The sequence below is a fragment of the Convolutriloba macropyga genome, chromosome 6 (assembly GCF_964194025.1).
Source record: "Convolutriloba macropyga chromosome 6, txConMacr16.3, whole genome shotgun sequence".
Lineage (NCBI taxonomy): Eukaryota > Metazoa > Xenacoelomorpha > Acoela > Convolutidae > Convolutriloba > Convolutriloba macropyga.
The window spans coordinates 20,911,715-20,928,247 of NC_134473.1; the positions used below are offsets into that span (position 1 = coordinate 20,911,715).

Consider the following 16,533-nt stretch of genomic DNA (forward strand, 5'->3'; position numbering starts at 1 on the left):
GCTAAGGGCCTCGAATGAAACTTAATGCCCGCGGGGCGCTACACCTTGATCTCGCTTTAAAGGACGAAAAGTCAAATGGCTAAGACGAAGAATCAACCAGGCCAAAATTCGCAAAGAAAAGAGAAGCAGGACTAATAAAATTGCTATAAACTTTGTTTGACAGCACTTAAACAGTCCTCACAATAAGTCTTAAAACAACCCACTAACGTCGGGCGAATTGCTCTCAAACGACCGGCGAGCAGTTGGCTTCGTCAGCAGCTAGCCACTGCTTAGTGAGGCTATATTAAGCTTGATTCGACTCCGCACTTTTAATTTTCTAGCCTTGTTTGTAAATAAATCAAAAATACTGCTTATAAAAATTTGCAAAACTTTGAAAAAGTTAAAAATTTCCAGATTTCGCAGTGATAATGTTCAAAACTATTTTTGTCTCTGGAGATATGCCAAGTAACCCATCTGCAAGTCTTGAAACGCTTCGTTGACCAGTAATGATCGTTTAACTCGGAAAAGGACAAAAATATTCAGAAATTTTAAAATAATCTCAAACTCCAACAAAATCTTGCCAAAATTCAAGACATTCAATTCTTCAAAACCATTTCATTTTCTCAAGAGACTATCGTTTCCCTCATTTCAAGCTTTTAATATCTTCACTGGCTCAAAGATCCATTAAATTGGAACATGACAATAATAATTTTCCGAAAATTTGAAATTAAATTTTATTAAAGAAATGCTAAAGCTGGATTCAATAAAATACTGATAACCATTCCATTAACTCTAGAAACTAAGCGACAGTTTATCATCAAATCTTAGAGGAGGTTCCTAGGACCCTGGTGCAGGAAAAACGATAAAAAGTTCAAAAAGATTAAAAACTTGAGAAATTGCAAATATTTTAAATTTCTGATAATAAAACATTCAATTGCATCTAGAAATATGCAGTAACCTATAATCAAACTCTAGAAGAAGTTATGCGGCTCTTGATGCTGGAGCAACCTAAAAAAAGAAGTTTTTAGAAAACTTGCGCCCCTGGTGCCAAAAAATGACTGGCCATGGAAACCTATGACAAGATAAAATTTTTAAAATTTGTGATATTAAAAAGTTGAAAACTATTCAAGGGTCCCAAAAATTTTTTCACGAACTTATTATCAAACCTCTGAGGCTGAAAAAATCTGAATAAACAGTTGTCAAAACTAAAAAAAACGCAAGTTTAGTCAAAAAATGCTAAAAATCGTGATATTAAAAAACTTTCCGAAAAAATTGCAAGTTGCATAAGAAACAGCTAAAATTTGAGATAAAAGTTGCAAACTAATCCATGGCCAAAAACATTTACCAGTAACTCATTACCAAACCCTAACGGAAATTTTCTGTAAGAATGAAAAAGCCGAAAAATGACAATAGATGTCGAAAAAATGCAAGTTTTGTAAAATAAAAAATGCTAAAACTGGTGGTGTTGAAATCTTGAAAAACAATTTATTACATTTAGAAACTATACAGTAACCTTTTGTCAAAACTTCAGGATGTTCAGCGGCTCTTCAGGCTCGAGAAAAAAACCAACAAAAATTTAAAAAATTTGAAATGCAAGTTTTATAAAAAAAAATTTGTCATAAAGAAATTGAAAGCTATTATATGGCAAATAAAATTTTTTTAGTAACTTATTATCGAACCCCTAAGGACGTTTTCTGTTTCCTGCGTCTGGAAAAACGCGAATTATGAAAAATGTCAAAAAAATAAACAAATTTGCACGTTTTGTCAAAATGCAAAAATTTGTGATGTTAAAATGTTGAAACAATTCCCCTACAACTAGAAACTATGCAGTAAACTATTAAAAAAAACCCTGGAGGAGGTTACTTCAAATTTAGGGCTGAAAAACTCAAAAAATGACAAATTTTCGAAAAGCTTGAAAAAAATTCTGAAAACTAGTATATTTTTTTGCGATCGGTTGTTCGAAGTAGCCACGGGGGAAGGCGGGTGCACCCGGGGGGGGGAGGAGGGAGGCGCTGATGGGGGAGGGAGGGGGAGTGGGCAACAGTGTGGTGGGGGGCAACAGCGCGTTGGGGGGGGCAATAGTGGGGGGGGGGGGGTAAACAGTGAGGGTGTCTTCATCCTCTAAGAACCACCCTTCACACCATAAGTATAAGTCTCCAAAACAATTTGAGCTGAAACCGAGCTGAAAGGCTCTAAGAGCACTTAATGCACCTAAGAGCACTTAATGTTTTTGAGGACGAAAAGTCAGAAGCGTCAGACGAAAAATTGGTCAAGCGAAAAATCGCATAAGACAAACTTCATTTGAGAGCAATTAAAAACAATCCAAAACATACCCGGCAGATTGCCGGAAAATAGCCGCCGTTGATTCCAATAAGCATGACTGGGATTGAAATAACAGAAGATATTGAAAAAAAAAGATATTTTACAAAACATTTTTTTAAGTCCGATTTATTTTGATGGCATTTCGTAGTTGAACATACTTCTGTTTCTTAGAGAGAGGCTACAGGGGCTACTATCAATAACAATAAGCACTAGAGAGAGGTAACTAATACTTATAGGACCGACGTTCAAATAGCGGGCATCTAAAATTGGGCTTTATGGGTTTATCCCGTTTCTATTTCTGACTTCAATTTTTTATACTGACTGTTCATTTTGAATTGCTTTGCTGAGCAACTGATGTTCAAAATCACTTTTAGCAGAATGAGAGAAGAGAGAAACTAGCCTAGAGAAGTCAAAAAGATTTCACGCAAAATGTTGAAAAGGCGGCAAAATGAGGTAAAGCGAAACATTTTTTTATTCGACGAAGTAAAAAAAAAAAAATAGGAGCGCTATAATAGCCGGCTGAGAAGATGAGGGCGGCTATTAACAAGATAACACTTCGCTTGCAAACGCTTTTCGAATAGTTGAGGTATAAATAGCACTCACTCAAGTTTACAACGGTTAGATTGTTATTTTTATAAGTATGTATTTCGGCTAATTTAAATAAATTGTAAAACATAACCGACTAACGTCAGAGCGAATTTCTCTCAAACGACCGGCGAGCGTTCGGCTTCGTCAGTAGCTAGTTACCACTTAGTGAGGCTATCTGTAGCTTAATTGAAAGGGTGAGAGTTGAGTGCAGCAGGGCAGGTGGATGCATCCGGGGGGGGGGGGGGGGGGAGGGGGAGGTCAATTTCAAAAAACCGCCCTTCACACCGTAAGTATAAGTCTCCAAAACAGCTGTGTATCGGATACTGTGAGTATAGTGAGCTGAAATGATCTAAGAAAACTTAGAGCTGGGCGCTACATGTCTACCCCATTTTGAGGACGAAATGTCAAATGGGTTAGATGCAGAATTGGTCAAGAGAAAAACCGCATTAAAAAAGACCAACAGGACTAATATAATTGCTAATATAATTGCTTCGTTTGAGAGCAATTAAACATATTTGGAGTTAATTATGTGGCGGAAGGAGTGGAGTGTATTGGGGGGTGTAGGAGTGGTGCAAGAATCACCATTCACACCATGATCTTGTTTCTCGAACAGTTTCTGTGATTCGCATAGAGTATAGTCTGCCCAAAGGATCGAAGGAAACTTATCCTCCGGCGCTACCTGTTGATCGCGAGAAAGTCAAAAGAGCCAGACAAAAAATTGCACAAAAAGACTAAAGCAATAACATAATTACTACAAACTTAGTTTGTGGCGTTTGATTCACTAGACCATGAAAATTGCTCATAAATGTAACCCTTATAAGGATTTGATCGTTATTTTTACATAATTTGGCAAAACTGAGCACAGACTACGGAAAAACGACAAAAAAATGAAAATGCTTTTTAATTATACATTCTAGGCTCGATGGACCTCCCAACGATACCATTCATGTCTTTCTTCGTAAAATATATCGATCAGCCAAACCAAACTAGACTGAACAAAAAATCCAACCAAGCTGAGCATATATCCCCGCAAATTTGGGGTGGGGAGAAAAACATGCATTAAAACAATACTCTTCCAGTCGGAAAAAATTGAAAGGCCCGTTACTAGCAAAATCTTTTCCGTTAAGATCTTTCTTGGAAAATAGGGATTGAAACGCAATAATTACCATAAACCGACTAACCCCGGATGAATTGCTCTCGAACGATAGGCTGGGGCAATCTAATTTAGAGGGGGGGGGGTCGAACATCTTGACCGTGCAGCTGCAACGGCTTTCCTTTCGCTCACAAACGCTTTTACAATCGAACTTGATTCAGAACGAGAGCAATTTATCACTCAAAAATGGAGAACGAAAGTGTGAAAAAGTCAGTCAAGAGGTAAAAGAATGTTGTAGACAAAAGCGCAAAAACGGTCACGCAACAATTTTGCATTAAAAAGACAAGCATATTTACAATAATTGCTTCAAACTTCGAGGGAAATTAATAATAGTTTTGATTTCTACAAACTGAAAGAGTCTACAGATAAAAATTGGCATTCTCTGATGACACAGGCAATGAACAAACACGCACACTGAACACAGATATCTACACTTACCCGTGGCAGTGACTGAAACCAAGTCTCAAGTTAGCAATTAGAAGCTATTCAAGTTAGAATGCAAATTAGTTAGATTTGCATTTGAAAATTTCGAAGAATTGAAAGCACTTAGACACGTGTGACAAATCCTAACAATCTATATGCACAATCCTGAAATTTTAATCCCTCTCTTGTCGTCGGAAACTCAAACCCATTTGACAGTTAAAGTACTTAAAAATAAGAGTTCGACACTTGGAGGCCGAGAAATATCCACGGTTAGTTTTGTAGTGTTGTTTATCTGAAGTGCATAGATAGACGTCTCGCAGCTATTGAAAATAATGCTGCAAACATGTATCAATTAACCAGAGAAGTAAACCATCGATCAATAATAGTAGTTGAGTTTAGTTGTGTCGTTGTAAAAGGTTAATATGATGCAAGTCAATTTGATCAATCACACTGTTGGTTTGTTGTTATAATAAAGTAAGAAATCAATCAACCAATCAATTAATTGATCGGGCAATCCTTTACCAGTTCTAGAGCCCCTCCTGGTTGCCAATAAGTGAGCAGCCGGAGAATCTACACCATCTAAAATTTACATCAACAATCTATGTAGTGTGTTCGATATCTCTTCAGGTCAGCACTTAACTTACAGCTTCAGCTTAACCAATTTATTAACACTTCATGTAAAACCGTAAATTACAATGACACAAACTATTTTGATAGGCTCAGCGACTATTTTTTTCAAACACAGTTGAAAAGGCTGTTTAAAATCCAAAGTTGCGGTTCAACCAATTAACACAATCAAATAGCTCGAATTCTCTGAAAAATAAATCGCCCGGCTTCGAAGTGACAAAAGATAAATCATAAAATGGTTCAGCCTCAACTTAGGCTTTCATGAAGGAACGCAAAACAATGGTCATACCTTCTCCATCTGCGATTAGCTCGTCATCGGAGCAAATGTTCAGCACATTCACGAGCATCTCAGTCACTATAACAAATGAACGAAGTTAGGGACCATCTAGTTATTCCATACAATACAAAATTTGCAAATGCTCAACCAATATTAGTCCATTTTAACTTTTAACGCTGTAGCTTGGATTAAACAGCTATACTTAGTTTCTGCAATCATATAAACTTTTAAATTGAATTCAGGGAGTAGCTATCAACTTCAGTGAAACTTTAATTTTTTTTTGTCAATTTGAAGTCATTTTGGCGTTTACCTTTCTCACCGACGAAGGGCAGCGACCAGGTGAAGACGTCCATGAAGTTGGGCAGCCAGTAGGGGTGGGGCGAGCAGTTGAACTGGCGGATGTTCATTACATTGTTCTCATACTTCAGGATGGCCGCCTTGTTGTTATACACGTCCAGGTAATTGGGCGCGGAGAAGATTGTAATCAAGGAGGGGAAACCAGTCAGCTGGCTTTTCCGATACATCCGATACCTAATGATAATACATGCATGCTTAAAATAAGAACAAAATGAAGCACATAACCATCTTTGTTAAAATATTCCTGCTTCCAATCTGACATTCAACTTTGCGAATAATAATGCATCCTCTAGAAGCAGAGGCGCCAAAATGAAAACACAGCCGACCGATTGCCAGAATAGCTGCGAAATAGACATGCGTGCCGTAAAATACAGATTGAAACAGAGAGAGAGGTTGATGAAGTTTTAAAGTGCAAGTCATTTTATTGAGTGAGGTAAATCACGCACGATCAAAATCCAATCACCCAAATGACCTAAACTTTTGCCATGGAGATAGAGAAATGACGTCACGCGGCGTGCAAACCCGTTAGTGAGAGGAAACAGTTATTCAGAATAAAAGGACGTTTTCAGCTTTGCCGTGTAACAAATGTCAAACGAAAAAAGAGTGTCACACGACGAAACAAAAAACATAACCCGACGAATTCCGGAAGCGACCAAAAAGAAACCGTAACTGCAGCCTAAAGCATATCTTTTGTCTGGAATCAATTGTTCGTTGCCTCATCAGAGTTAACTAAAATACTTATGGGAAATATAAACCCCTGTCGAAACGAAAAACCTTTTATTTGACATCATTGAAGCAATCAAACATAAACGAATGCATTCACAAACCATGCAAAAAAAAGCTGCAAAACTTTAAATCGTATGGCAAGATCTTGACAACAAACTTATTGAAAACCGGGAACCGAAAAACTTTTGCATAAACTAACCTGATAACGTTAGAAAACAGCCAAAATATTTTAGATTGACAAATACTACTTAGCCAAAAAGAACGCACCGGACTACAAATATCATGAAAGAGCTGATCTTGAAATTCAGAGCTCTCCGATTAACTCTTACGATCCAAAAGACACATTCGGAAGATCTAAAGAAAAGTTTTTTGGCGCCAAAAAAAGCCGAAAAGTTTTCTATTGTTACAGATATCTTTGTTCAAACGAGTTCGAACTAATGCAAAATTTAAATTTATGAGAAAAACAAAGCAAAAGAAACCAATTAAAACTCAAAGGCAAAAACATGTTCATTGCCAAGAAATTAAGCAAAATTAAATATTGATTCAAAAATATCAGCAAAAAAGTCTAAATATTTCCAAAAAATAAGTCAAAAATTATCACGGCTGCACTACCTTAAAAGAAATCAACAGTAAAAACCAATGAAACAGGATAATAATTAATTTTCTTTAATTGGAAAAAGGCAGTAAACTCAGTATAGTTACTAGAGAGAAGCAAGATGCCAAAAATTTGAACGATCAATAGCACAAAAACATAACCGACTAAGGTCAGACGAATTGCTCTCAAACGACCGGCGAGCGGTTGACTTCGTCAGTAGCTGGCCACGGTTTAGTGAGGTTAGCTTTAGCCTAATTGAAGGAGCGTGAGGAGAGCGCAGCAAGGGGGGATGATAAGCGACAACAGTGGGGGGGGGGGTGGGGGGTCTTTGGCTGCACGGGGCCTTGACGGCCTGAACGATGTGTAGGGGTGGTGATTGCGTGGGGGGGGTTCACACTATAAGTATAAGTCTCCAAAACAGTTTCTGTGAATTACATACTTGAAGACTAGTTACCTGTTAATCCCGTTTTTGAGGACGAAAGTCAAACGGATCAGACGCAAAATAGGTCAAGCTAAAAATCGCATCAAACAAAGACCAACATGACTAATATAATTGCTACAAACTTCGCTTGAGAGCAACTAAAAACAGAAGGGGTTACAAAGGTAAAGGGTAGGCGAAGTAGTTTGCTTAGCGGTGAGGTACTGTCATGGGGGTAAAAACATCATTTCACTTTGAATATTATCAAACGGACTAACTACTGAACATCGAAACACAGCCGAATAATGGTCGGAAGAATCGCTCTCGAACGACTTGTGGCCCACTTCACTGGGGGAGGGTGGTGCGGTAACTTAATTCCTAAATGGGGCTTCAAATGACGTCATTAGAGATTATTATTGACTACGGTGCCCATTAACAAAATCTAAGTGAAAAAAGATTACACCAATTTCTATACATTTTTTATTTGAATTTTAGTAGTAAACTGCCCCCGCTTGAGTTCAGCTCTGCTACTTGTGTATGAGAGAAAATAATTCAAACTTCGTTCGAGAGCAATTAAACACAACGAGTACTCTAAACGTTATTACCCAACTATTACACAAGTCTATGTTCAAAAAGGAAGTCAGAGTTCAAGCCATAAACAGATATGCTTCAGCTTTTAAAAACATACCCAATGGACCGCCGGAAAATAGCCGCCGTTGATTCCCATATCATCGATGGGGACGGGAGGAACAGAACAACAAAAACAGATTGATAGTTGTACAAAAAAGTATTTAGTGCAACCTATCTTGAATGAATTTCATAGCTAGGCATACCCTTGTTTCTTAATGAATTGATACAGTGAGCTGAACGGCTCTAAGAGAACTAAGCACTTGAAGGACTACTATACGCGGCTAAGGGCCTCTAATGAAATTGAATGCCCACTGGGCGCTACCTCTATCGCGTTTTTAAGGATGAAAACTCAAATGCGTCAGACGAAAAATCGGTCAAGAGAAAAATCGCATTAAGAAGACCAAAAGGACTAATATAATTGTTACTAACTTCGTTTGAGAGCAATTAATTAAAATCTGTACCGGTAAATAGAAAGCATTGTTCTATAAAATCAAACTAATTTACAAAAAATTATCGGTCAAAAAAAGAAAATATGTGTAAAATTTGAACTAAAACAGCATGTAGCTCTGTAGAGTCAGAAGAGGTTTTAGAATCCCAGATTTCACACCGCGATATCACTCGCTTTCTCTTTCCACCTCCTCTTTCCGCATGACGAAAATCACCACCAAAAGTGACTACAAAACTGTGTGAACAGAACGTTAGAAAAACATCCGGAAGAATTGCGTTAGATGATTCCATTCATTCCTTCTTTTATGAAATCCAAATCAAACAGAACCTCTCTCATCTGATAAGTTTTACGGAAATGCCCCCTTCTTCGAAAAAAATAGAGTTGAAATAAATAGCAACTATTATCACAACTCGCTAGGCAAATTAGCCAAAAGAATTTAACTGAAAAGCATAATGTAATCAAAGTGAAACTCTCGATTACAAATGAAAAGAACGAGACAAAAATCTTAAAAAAGAGATTCTCGACTTATTTACTAAAAAGCCGCCATCAAAAAATCTTCAACTAAATTTCGATAATCCCAACTGACCTTAACACCTGCAATAAAATTTAGCAAATATCAGCAGAGAAAAAGTCATTGTAGGAGTGAGGTAGGTCACATGTGACTAAAATATTCAAACGAATGAACACCGCGCGAAAAACTTGGCACTGTTTTAATTATTCACAATTTATTTGAAAGCTAGCGATAGTTAACTCATGACGCCTACAATGATGACTGTAGTAAACAAAAACATCAGCACCGATTTCCACCAAAAGAGCAAAAATATAAGAAAAACAGTCATTCAAAAACCACAGGGAAAAACAAAACATAACCGACTAAACGTCGGAAGAATTGCTCTCGAACGACTAGTGGGAGCTCTAATCAATTGCAGCCTGCTTCAGTCGGAAGGGGGGAGGGAGGGGGAGCCTAAATGGGATTAAGAAGTTCAATAGTGGGCTTCAAATTGCCACATTAGAGGTTAACATATAACACTATTAAGATTTAGAGAAAATGGCACCTATTTCGGCAAATGCCCCCTTCTTCGAAAAAAATAGAGTTGAAAGAAATAGTATCTATTATCACAACTCGCTAGCCAAATTAGCCAACAGAATTTAACTGAAAAGCATAATGTAATCAAAGTGAAACTCGCGATTACAAATGAAAAGAACGAGAGAAAAATCTTAAGAGATTCTCGATTTATTTACTAAGAAGCCGCCATCAAAAAATCTTCAATTAGATTTCGATAATCCCAATTGACCTTAACACCTGCAATTAAACTTAGCAAAAATCAGCAGAGAAGAAGTCATTGTGAGTGAGGTAGGTCACATGTGACAAACATTCAAACGAATGAACACCGCGCGAAAAACTTGGCACTGTTTTTATTTTTGACAATTTATTTGAAAGCTCGCGATAGTTAACTCATGACGCCTACAATGATGACCGTAGTAAACAAAAACATCAGCAACGATTTCATCCAAAAGAGCAAAAATATAAGAAAAACAGTCATTCAAAAACCACAGGGAAAAACAACACATAACCGACTAAACGTCGGAAGAATTGGTCTCGAACGACTAGTGGGAGCTCTAATCAATTGCAGCCTGCTTCAGTCGGGGGGGGGGAGGGGGAGCGCAATTGGGACAAAGAAGTTCAATAGTGGGCTTCAAATAGCCATATTAGAGGTTAACGGTTAACATATACCACTATTAAGATTTGAAGTAAAAAATGGCACCAGTATCGGCGCACTTTCATTTGACTTTTAGTATTAAATTGCCCCCAATTGAGTTCAGCTGATTGAAGGTGTGATTTAGAGAGAAAGTTAGATCACGCGAATCGCAAAAAGTCAAGGGCGTAAAAGTCACTCGAAAAGTCAAAATTGTCAAGCAAAAATTTTGCGTAAAAAAGACACACATGTTTACAATAATTGCTATGAACTTCGTTCAAGAGCAATTAAAAAGCCACATCTGTCTACAACTATGAAGCTTTCCACAAATAAACTTTAATTAGATTGCGATATTCTCAACCATTCAAAACTAAAAACATAACCGACTATTGTCGGGCGAATTGCTCTCTCAAACGACCGGCGAGCGGTTGGCTTGGTCAGTAGTTAGCCACGGGGGGGGGGGGGGGGGGGTACACCGGGGGCTGATGAGGGCAGCACTGGGTGGGGGGGCAAAAGCGCGGTGGGGGGTGGAGCCAATAGTGGGGGTGGGGGGTCAACAAAGGGGGGGGGGGTGTCAACCTCTAAGAACCGCCCCTAACACCATAAGTATAAGTATAAGTCTCCAAGACAGTTTGAGCTGAAACAGACTTGAAAGGCTCTAAGAGCACATAATGCCCGCTGGGCGCTACCTGTTTATCCCGTTTTTGAGGACGAAAAGTCAAGAGCGTCAGACGAAAAATTGGTCAAGCGAAAAATTGCATTAAAAAAAGACCGACAGGACTAATATAATTGCTACAAACTTCGTTTGAGAGCAATTAATAAGTAAAAAGGAACATCAAAGGAACAAATCACTAAGCTTGAGATTAGTCGCGTGTGACAAAACATTCCTTCTAATAAATGTATATGGACCAAACGACGACACGCACGCAACTTAGTTCAATAGTTTATTAAAATTGCATGCATGAAAGAACTAACGTCGAAAAAAATGCTATCAAACGATTGGCGGGGAAATTTAACTCACGGGCTCGGATATTTAACTGTGCTGTAGCCTGCATTAATTTTTCTTTCTAGGTTTAAAAAATTCCTACTATGAGAATTCAAAATTCCGACCTCCAGAGTTCTCGACAGACGCATTAGCCACTCCGTTATCAGGCCCTTGTGATTTCCATTCTTTCGATCAACAAATTTTTAGCAACAAACAATTTAATTTAGCAACACATTTCGGAATGAGAGCAATTTAGATCGCTCAAAAATGAAGAACAAGCGTGCTTGAGAAGTCAAGGAATATTCTAGAAGAAAAGTGTAAAAACATTCAAGCAAAAATGTTGCATAAAAACAGCTAGCAGAAAACCCGGAAACGACTCCGAGAGTTGCACAATATAGACTAACTATATAGGCTCCAACAACTAACCGTACCGTACCTAATTCAGTAATATCAAGACAAAATGAATGGGGTAGGTATGTAGCAGGAACGGGGTTGGTAACCAGGGGAGATGTCGGAGGAAGGAGGGACTTATATGAGATCAAAAATTCTCAAAATGACCTTCAAAAACTAAGCTATTGTTATAAACTCCCATGTTCGGAAACAGAAGGTATATAGTACAAAAACGCAAAAACGGTGGCCAATGGTAGAATAGAAAATAGTCAAAATTCGTCAAGAACAAACTCGCTTCAGATAATCTATAACTTACCTAACCTTAATAAGAAAACGAAATTAACGGCCTAATAAAAGGAGGCGAGGTGGAGGTTGGAGTGTCTTACGAGCAGTTACTAATTTCTATATATTGGAAACTAAGCTACTGTTAAAAGAGAAGTCAACGTTCTAAAACAAGTCAAAACCAATACTCCTCCACATTTACAATAATTGCTTAACTTCGTTCGAGAGCAAATAAAAAGCTGATTTGAAGTGAGCGTGACGTTCTATGGTCCAAACTAATGGGCCGAAATAAAAACCAAGAAAAAGCTAGAAGACGTGCTCAGCTATCGCAGCTATAAAAAACAAAGGGACAAAAACAGCCTGAATATAACTAGCGTCGAACGAAATGCTTGCAAACGACTGGGTAGGGGTTCGATTTGTTAGTCCCAAAGCGAAGGGAGCCTACCTTCATTGTTGGCCGAAGAGGCAAGAAAATGGGCATAAAGGGGGAGGGGCATCGAAACCAACCAAACTTCTCATTTATATCTACGAATATTGAGAGGGGAGTGCTGGGGAGGGAGGGGTAGCTGGGAGCGGAGTTGACAAACTTTATGAGCCGTCCTTCAGACTATGAATTTGTCTCCTCAAGTTTCAATGAATCGGAAACAAAGCTGGGCTCTTAAAAGAACATCTCAAGTACTCAATGACTCCGGGCTTCACAAGTTTATCCTGCCACTAAAGACAATAAGTCACGAAAATTTTGTCAGACTAAAAAAGCGGTAGTACAAAACCGGTAAAAAGAGGAAAAAGCGGCAGTACAAAAATTTGCAATAAAGATCAGCGGGACTGATATAATTATTCACTGTTCGAGAGCAATTCAAAACCCGTAAATTAGTTGAAAACACCCAAATTAGAAATCCTTACAAAGAAAATTTAAGGATAAAAAAAATCCAATGCCTTAAAATATCATTAATAAAACATGTGATTAAAATGACCTAATATCATCATGAAATTTCGAAGCAAAAAGCACCAAAAAAAGTCCAAATAAAACTCAGGTGAACAAACATTTCGCTTGATTTCAGTAATTTTTTACACCTCAATTTCTCAATCTCTGATACCTAGCGGTATGAACAAACTCCATCTCTGACTTCGTTCTTCAAATTTGATCAACAGTAAAACAATGTTTTTCAAGTGTTTCCCGTCTTGCATCAATAGACTTCCCAAATACTCTGAGTCGTAAAAAGACGGCGACCCAATACAATTCAAGTTCTAGTAATTCTAAAGAAAAACAATTGACATACGTCGGGCGAATTGCTCTCAAACCAACGCACGGAGTGGAGGAGGGTGGACGGCGGAGAGGTGAGGGGTTTTCGGAACTATCGGCCCTTTGAATGCCATTGACAAAGAATATTGGGATTAAAAACAATTAAGGTTCCGAAATTCACTCTAATCAGAACTTTCTCTCTGAAAAATTTAATACTATCCGGTTAACCATTATCAGCAAATCAAAGGGCACAAGGGCGAATGGCAAAATTTCAGTAAATATTGTTTTATACAGAAGATGAAACGTTGCAGAACATTCCGAGTGATCATTGTTAGCTCCGACGACTAATTTTCCGTTTTCAATTTACATTTCCCATGTATTTTTGACACAAGGCAACGCTAAGACAATTTAACAAAATGAAACTCGAGCACTGAACATCCATCCACCTTTATTGACGCCGTAGTCATACTGAAGACGCTTAACAGTGAAAAAACTTACCGAAAAACCGAAAAAAGGAGGTAGGATGGACTTTAGGTTAGGGCGAGGTGACTAACCCTGCATCCTGTGCCTCATGGGCGCGTATGATGGAGAGGAGGTTGTTGTTCTGCAGGAATTCGCACGTGGCAGAGTAGCTATAGAAGTAGGAGCAGCCTCGCACACTGTTATGCGTGAAGTGTTCCGATGTCTTTTCGTTGCCGAAGTCTTCCAGAGGATCACTCCACAGCAAGTCACACATCGGCCCAAATGCCGGGGGCTCCTTGAACCGATCCAGCTAAAAAGAAGACTTTCTTCTAAAGCATTCTATCACAAGTATAAGAGACGTGATTACGTTAGATTTTCCAGATCACAGATCAATCTATTGAACTCACCGGGAGTTATCACTGTGATAACTGACAAGCAACTCCTCACTCCGTCTCGTTATTACAGGAAGCTCTACAATTATGACAATTGAAGACTCGGTCATCCGTTTTTCCATTTTATCATCCGTTTTTCATCTACTGGCTGAGATAGCAAAAAATCACTCCGCTTTTTTTCTGCAAGAATTCACTCTATTCTCATATAGCAAGTTCTTTCTTGGGCAGTTTCAAATCGCGTATTGAAGATTAGCGAAGCGCAACGTTCACTAATAGGTAAGAACTTAACCGACTAACGTCGGGCGACCTGCTCTCAACTACCATCGAGCGGTTGGCTTCGATATTAGTCAGCTGGGGCTTAGGGATGATAGCATGGGGGGGGGGGGGGGTGGGGTGGGGTTCGGAAGGCTAGACGAGGTGGTGTCCGAACCGTCAGGTGTATGAGGGTTGACTGACGGTGCGTTGGGGGTCAGTGGGGTTGACCGCGGAGGGAGTCAAACTATTCACATGAAATTTTCTCAATACAGTTTTGGTGATTCTTAGAGTTACCTGTTTATCCCGTTTTTGAGGACGAAAAGCCAGATGCTTCCGACAAAAAATCGGTCAAGCGAAAATTGAATAAAAAACCAAATATAATTGCTACAAACTTTGTAAGAGAGCAATTGAAAACATTAACAATTTGAGCTAATTTCAACTAGAACTTAATTTCATGCAGCAATTTCAAAAGAGTTCAGACGAAAGCAAATTCGCGATTCAACTGAGATTGTAGTGTAGTTCTCATCAAAAAGGCAATTGGAAGAGTGTCGCATCTGATGAATGCCAGAAAAAGACCCAAATGTCCAATGTAATAGCTATACAGTTGATGTGAGATCAATTAATACTAGTGCAGAGCAATTAATTGCGATAAACCCCGCCGAATTACTCTCAAACGAAGAGCAAGCAGTTGGCTTCTGTATAAGCCCGCTATGGCCTAGCATTAGGTAGGTTCAAATCGCCAGGTGTAGGAGGGTGGTGATCAAAGCCTTCAGAGGAGACGCACCAGAGGAAAGAGCATCAACCGCGTTGGAACGAGAGGGTAGCCACAAGGCAAGAACAGACAAAGAGAAAGCAGACCTGTTCGCACAAATGTATGCTGAGGTATCCCGAGTCCCAGGACGATAAAGCAACGAGAAGAAGTGCGCTGAAACTGATACTCAAAATTCAACTGCGATAAGGAAGAGGTTTGTGGGGACATATCTATCTCGGAACTGAAGAAAGTAATCAGCAAGCTAAAGCGGAGGAAAGCTGCAGGACCGGATGAGGTGCCGAATGACATCATGAAACAGCTCAGAGGAGAGTCACTGAGCTGCCTACTTGCACTCTTCAACCAATCATGGAGAGAAAGAAATGTACCCACAACATGGAAACGAGCTACCACTATCCCCGTGAAGAATAAAGGGAAGCCTAGCTCTAAACCATCCTCGTACCGACCAGTAGCTCTCACTAGCTGCCTAGCAAAGACAATGGAAAGAATTGTAGCAACAAGGCTAACCTTCCATCTAGAGAGCCTAGGCCAACTAGCGAAAGAGCAGTCAGGATTCAGGAAAGGACGGTCAACCGAGGAACTACTCTCTTTGATGGACTAAAAACCAAAACCAGGGAGAAGCGTTATGGTGCTCCTTGACTTCTCGCGTGCGTATGATAGAGTATGGAAGAATGCACTCTATACAAAGCTACGGGACCTGGAGATCCCCATATGTGCCATCAAATGGGTGAGAAGCTTCCTCTCAGACAGGAGAGCCAGAGTGAAATGGCACAAACCGCTGAGCCGTGAGAGGATATTCAGGGAGGGGCTCCCGCAAGGCAGCATATTAGCTCCTCTTCTTTGGCTCTGTTATGTAAAAGACGCCCCAGAGGTAGACTGCAACCTGTTCGCCGACGACACCTCCTTATGTGCCACCACAACAAGCATAAAGCAGTGCGGACTACATCTACAACCAGCCCTGATCGTACTGGAGTCCTGGTGCAGGAGGTGGAAAGTAGAACTGAGCGCCGGAAAAAGCCAACTGACAACCTTCACTCTCGATCCAAAAGAATCTGGAGGAAAGAGCATCCCGAACCTGAAAATTGGGGGAGAGCAACTGCAATATGGAAAACACCCAACTTTTCTCGGAGTCACACTAGACGGACAATTGAGATTTTCTAAACACGCAGACGTAGTGGCAAAAACAATGTCATTCAGGAGAAATGGTCTTCGAGCACTAAGCAATAGATCAACCGGCGCTAGCATAAGGGCCTTAAAGGCAGCATATGTATCTACAGTCCGAGAAGCTGGCGACTAAGCAAGTGGAGTGTGGGCCGCCTTTGCCACAGGAACTGCAAAGGCGAAATCGAGTCCCAACAGAACATCTGCGCCAGACTGCTAACTGACTTAATAATGTTCTCTAAAAATTGTCGTGTCAATATCAATTTCAACACACCTCAAGAATCAGTTCCAGTTGATTCGTTTGAGCAACCAAACAACACCCAAAGACAACGGTTAGTAGTTTTCACGTACTAA

At 39.4% G+C, this 16,533-nt stretch overlaps 1 protein-coding gene across 13 annotated transcripts in view; it reads right to left on the reverse strand.

The window, feature by feature from the left end:
• The window catches only part of LOC142341563 (protein phosphatase 3 catalytic subunit alpha-like), a 126,702-nt gene that overhangs the window by 79,646 nt on the left and 30,523 nt on the right, over positions 1–16,533 (reverse strand). For 7 of the 13 annotated variants that reach the window (XM_075392593.1, XM_075392596.1, XM_075392592.1 and 4 more), the window contains exons 6-9: positions 13,695–13,912; positions 5,680–5,900; positions 5,382–5,447; positions 4,988–5,044 (exon numbers count right to left, since the gene is read on the reverse strand). In XM_075392593.1, the coding sequence (XP_075248708.1) occupies positions 4,988–5,044; positions 5,382–5,447; positions 5,680–5,900; positions 13,695–13,912 (562 nt within the window). Of the gene's footprint in view, positions 1–4,480; positions 4,493–4,987; positions 5,045–5,381; positions 5,448–5,679; positions 5,901–13,694; positions 13,913–16,533 lie in introns of all 13 variants that reach the window. The other 6 variants (XM_075392599.1, XM_075392598.1, XM_075392603.1 and 3 more) reach the window with 2 other exon arrangements.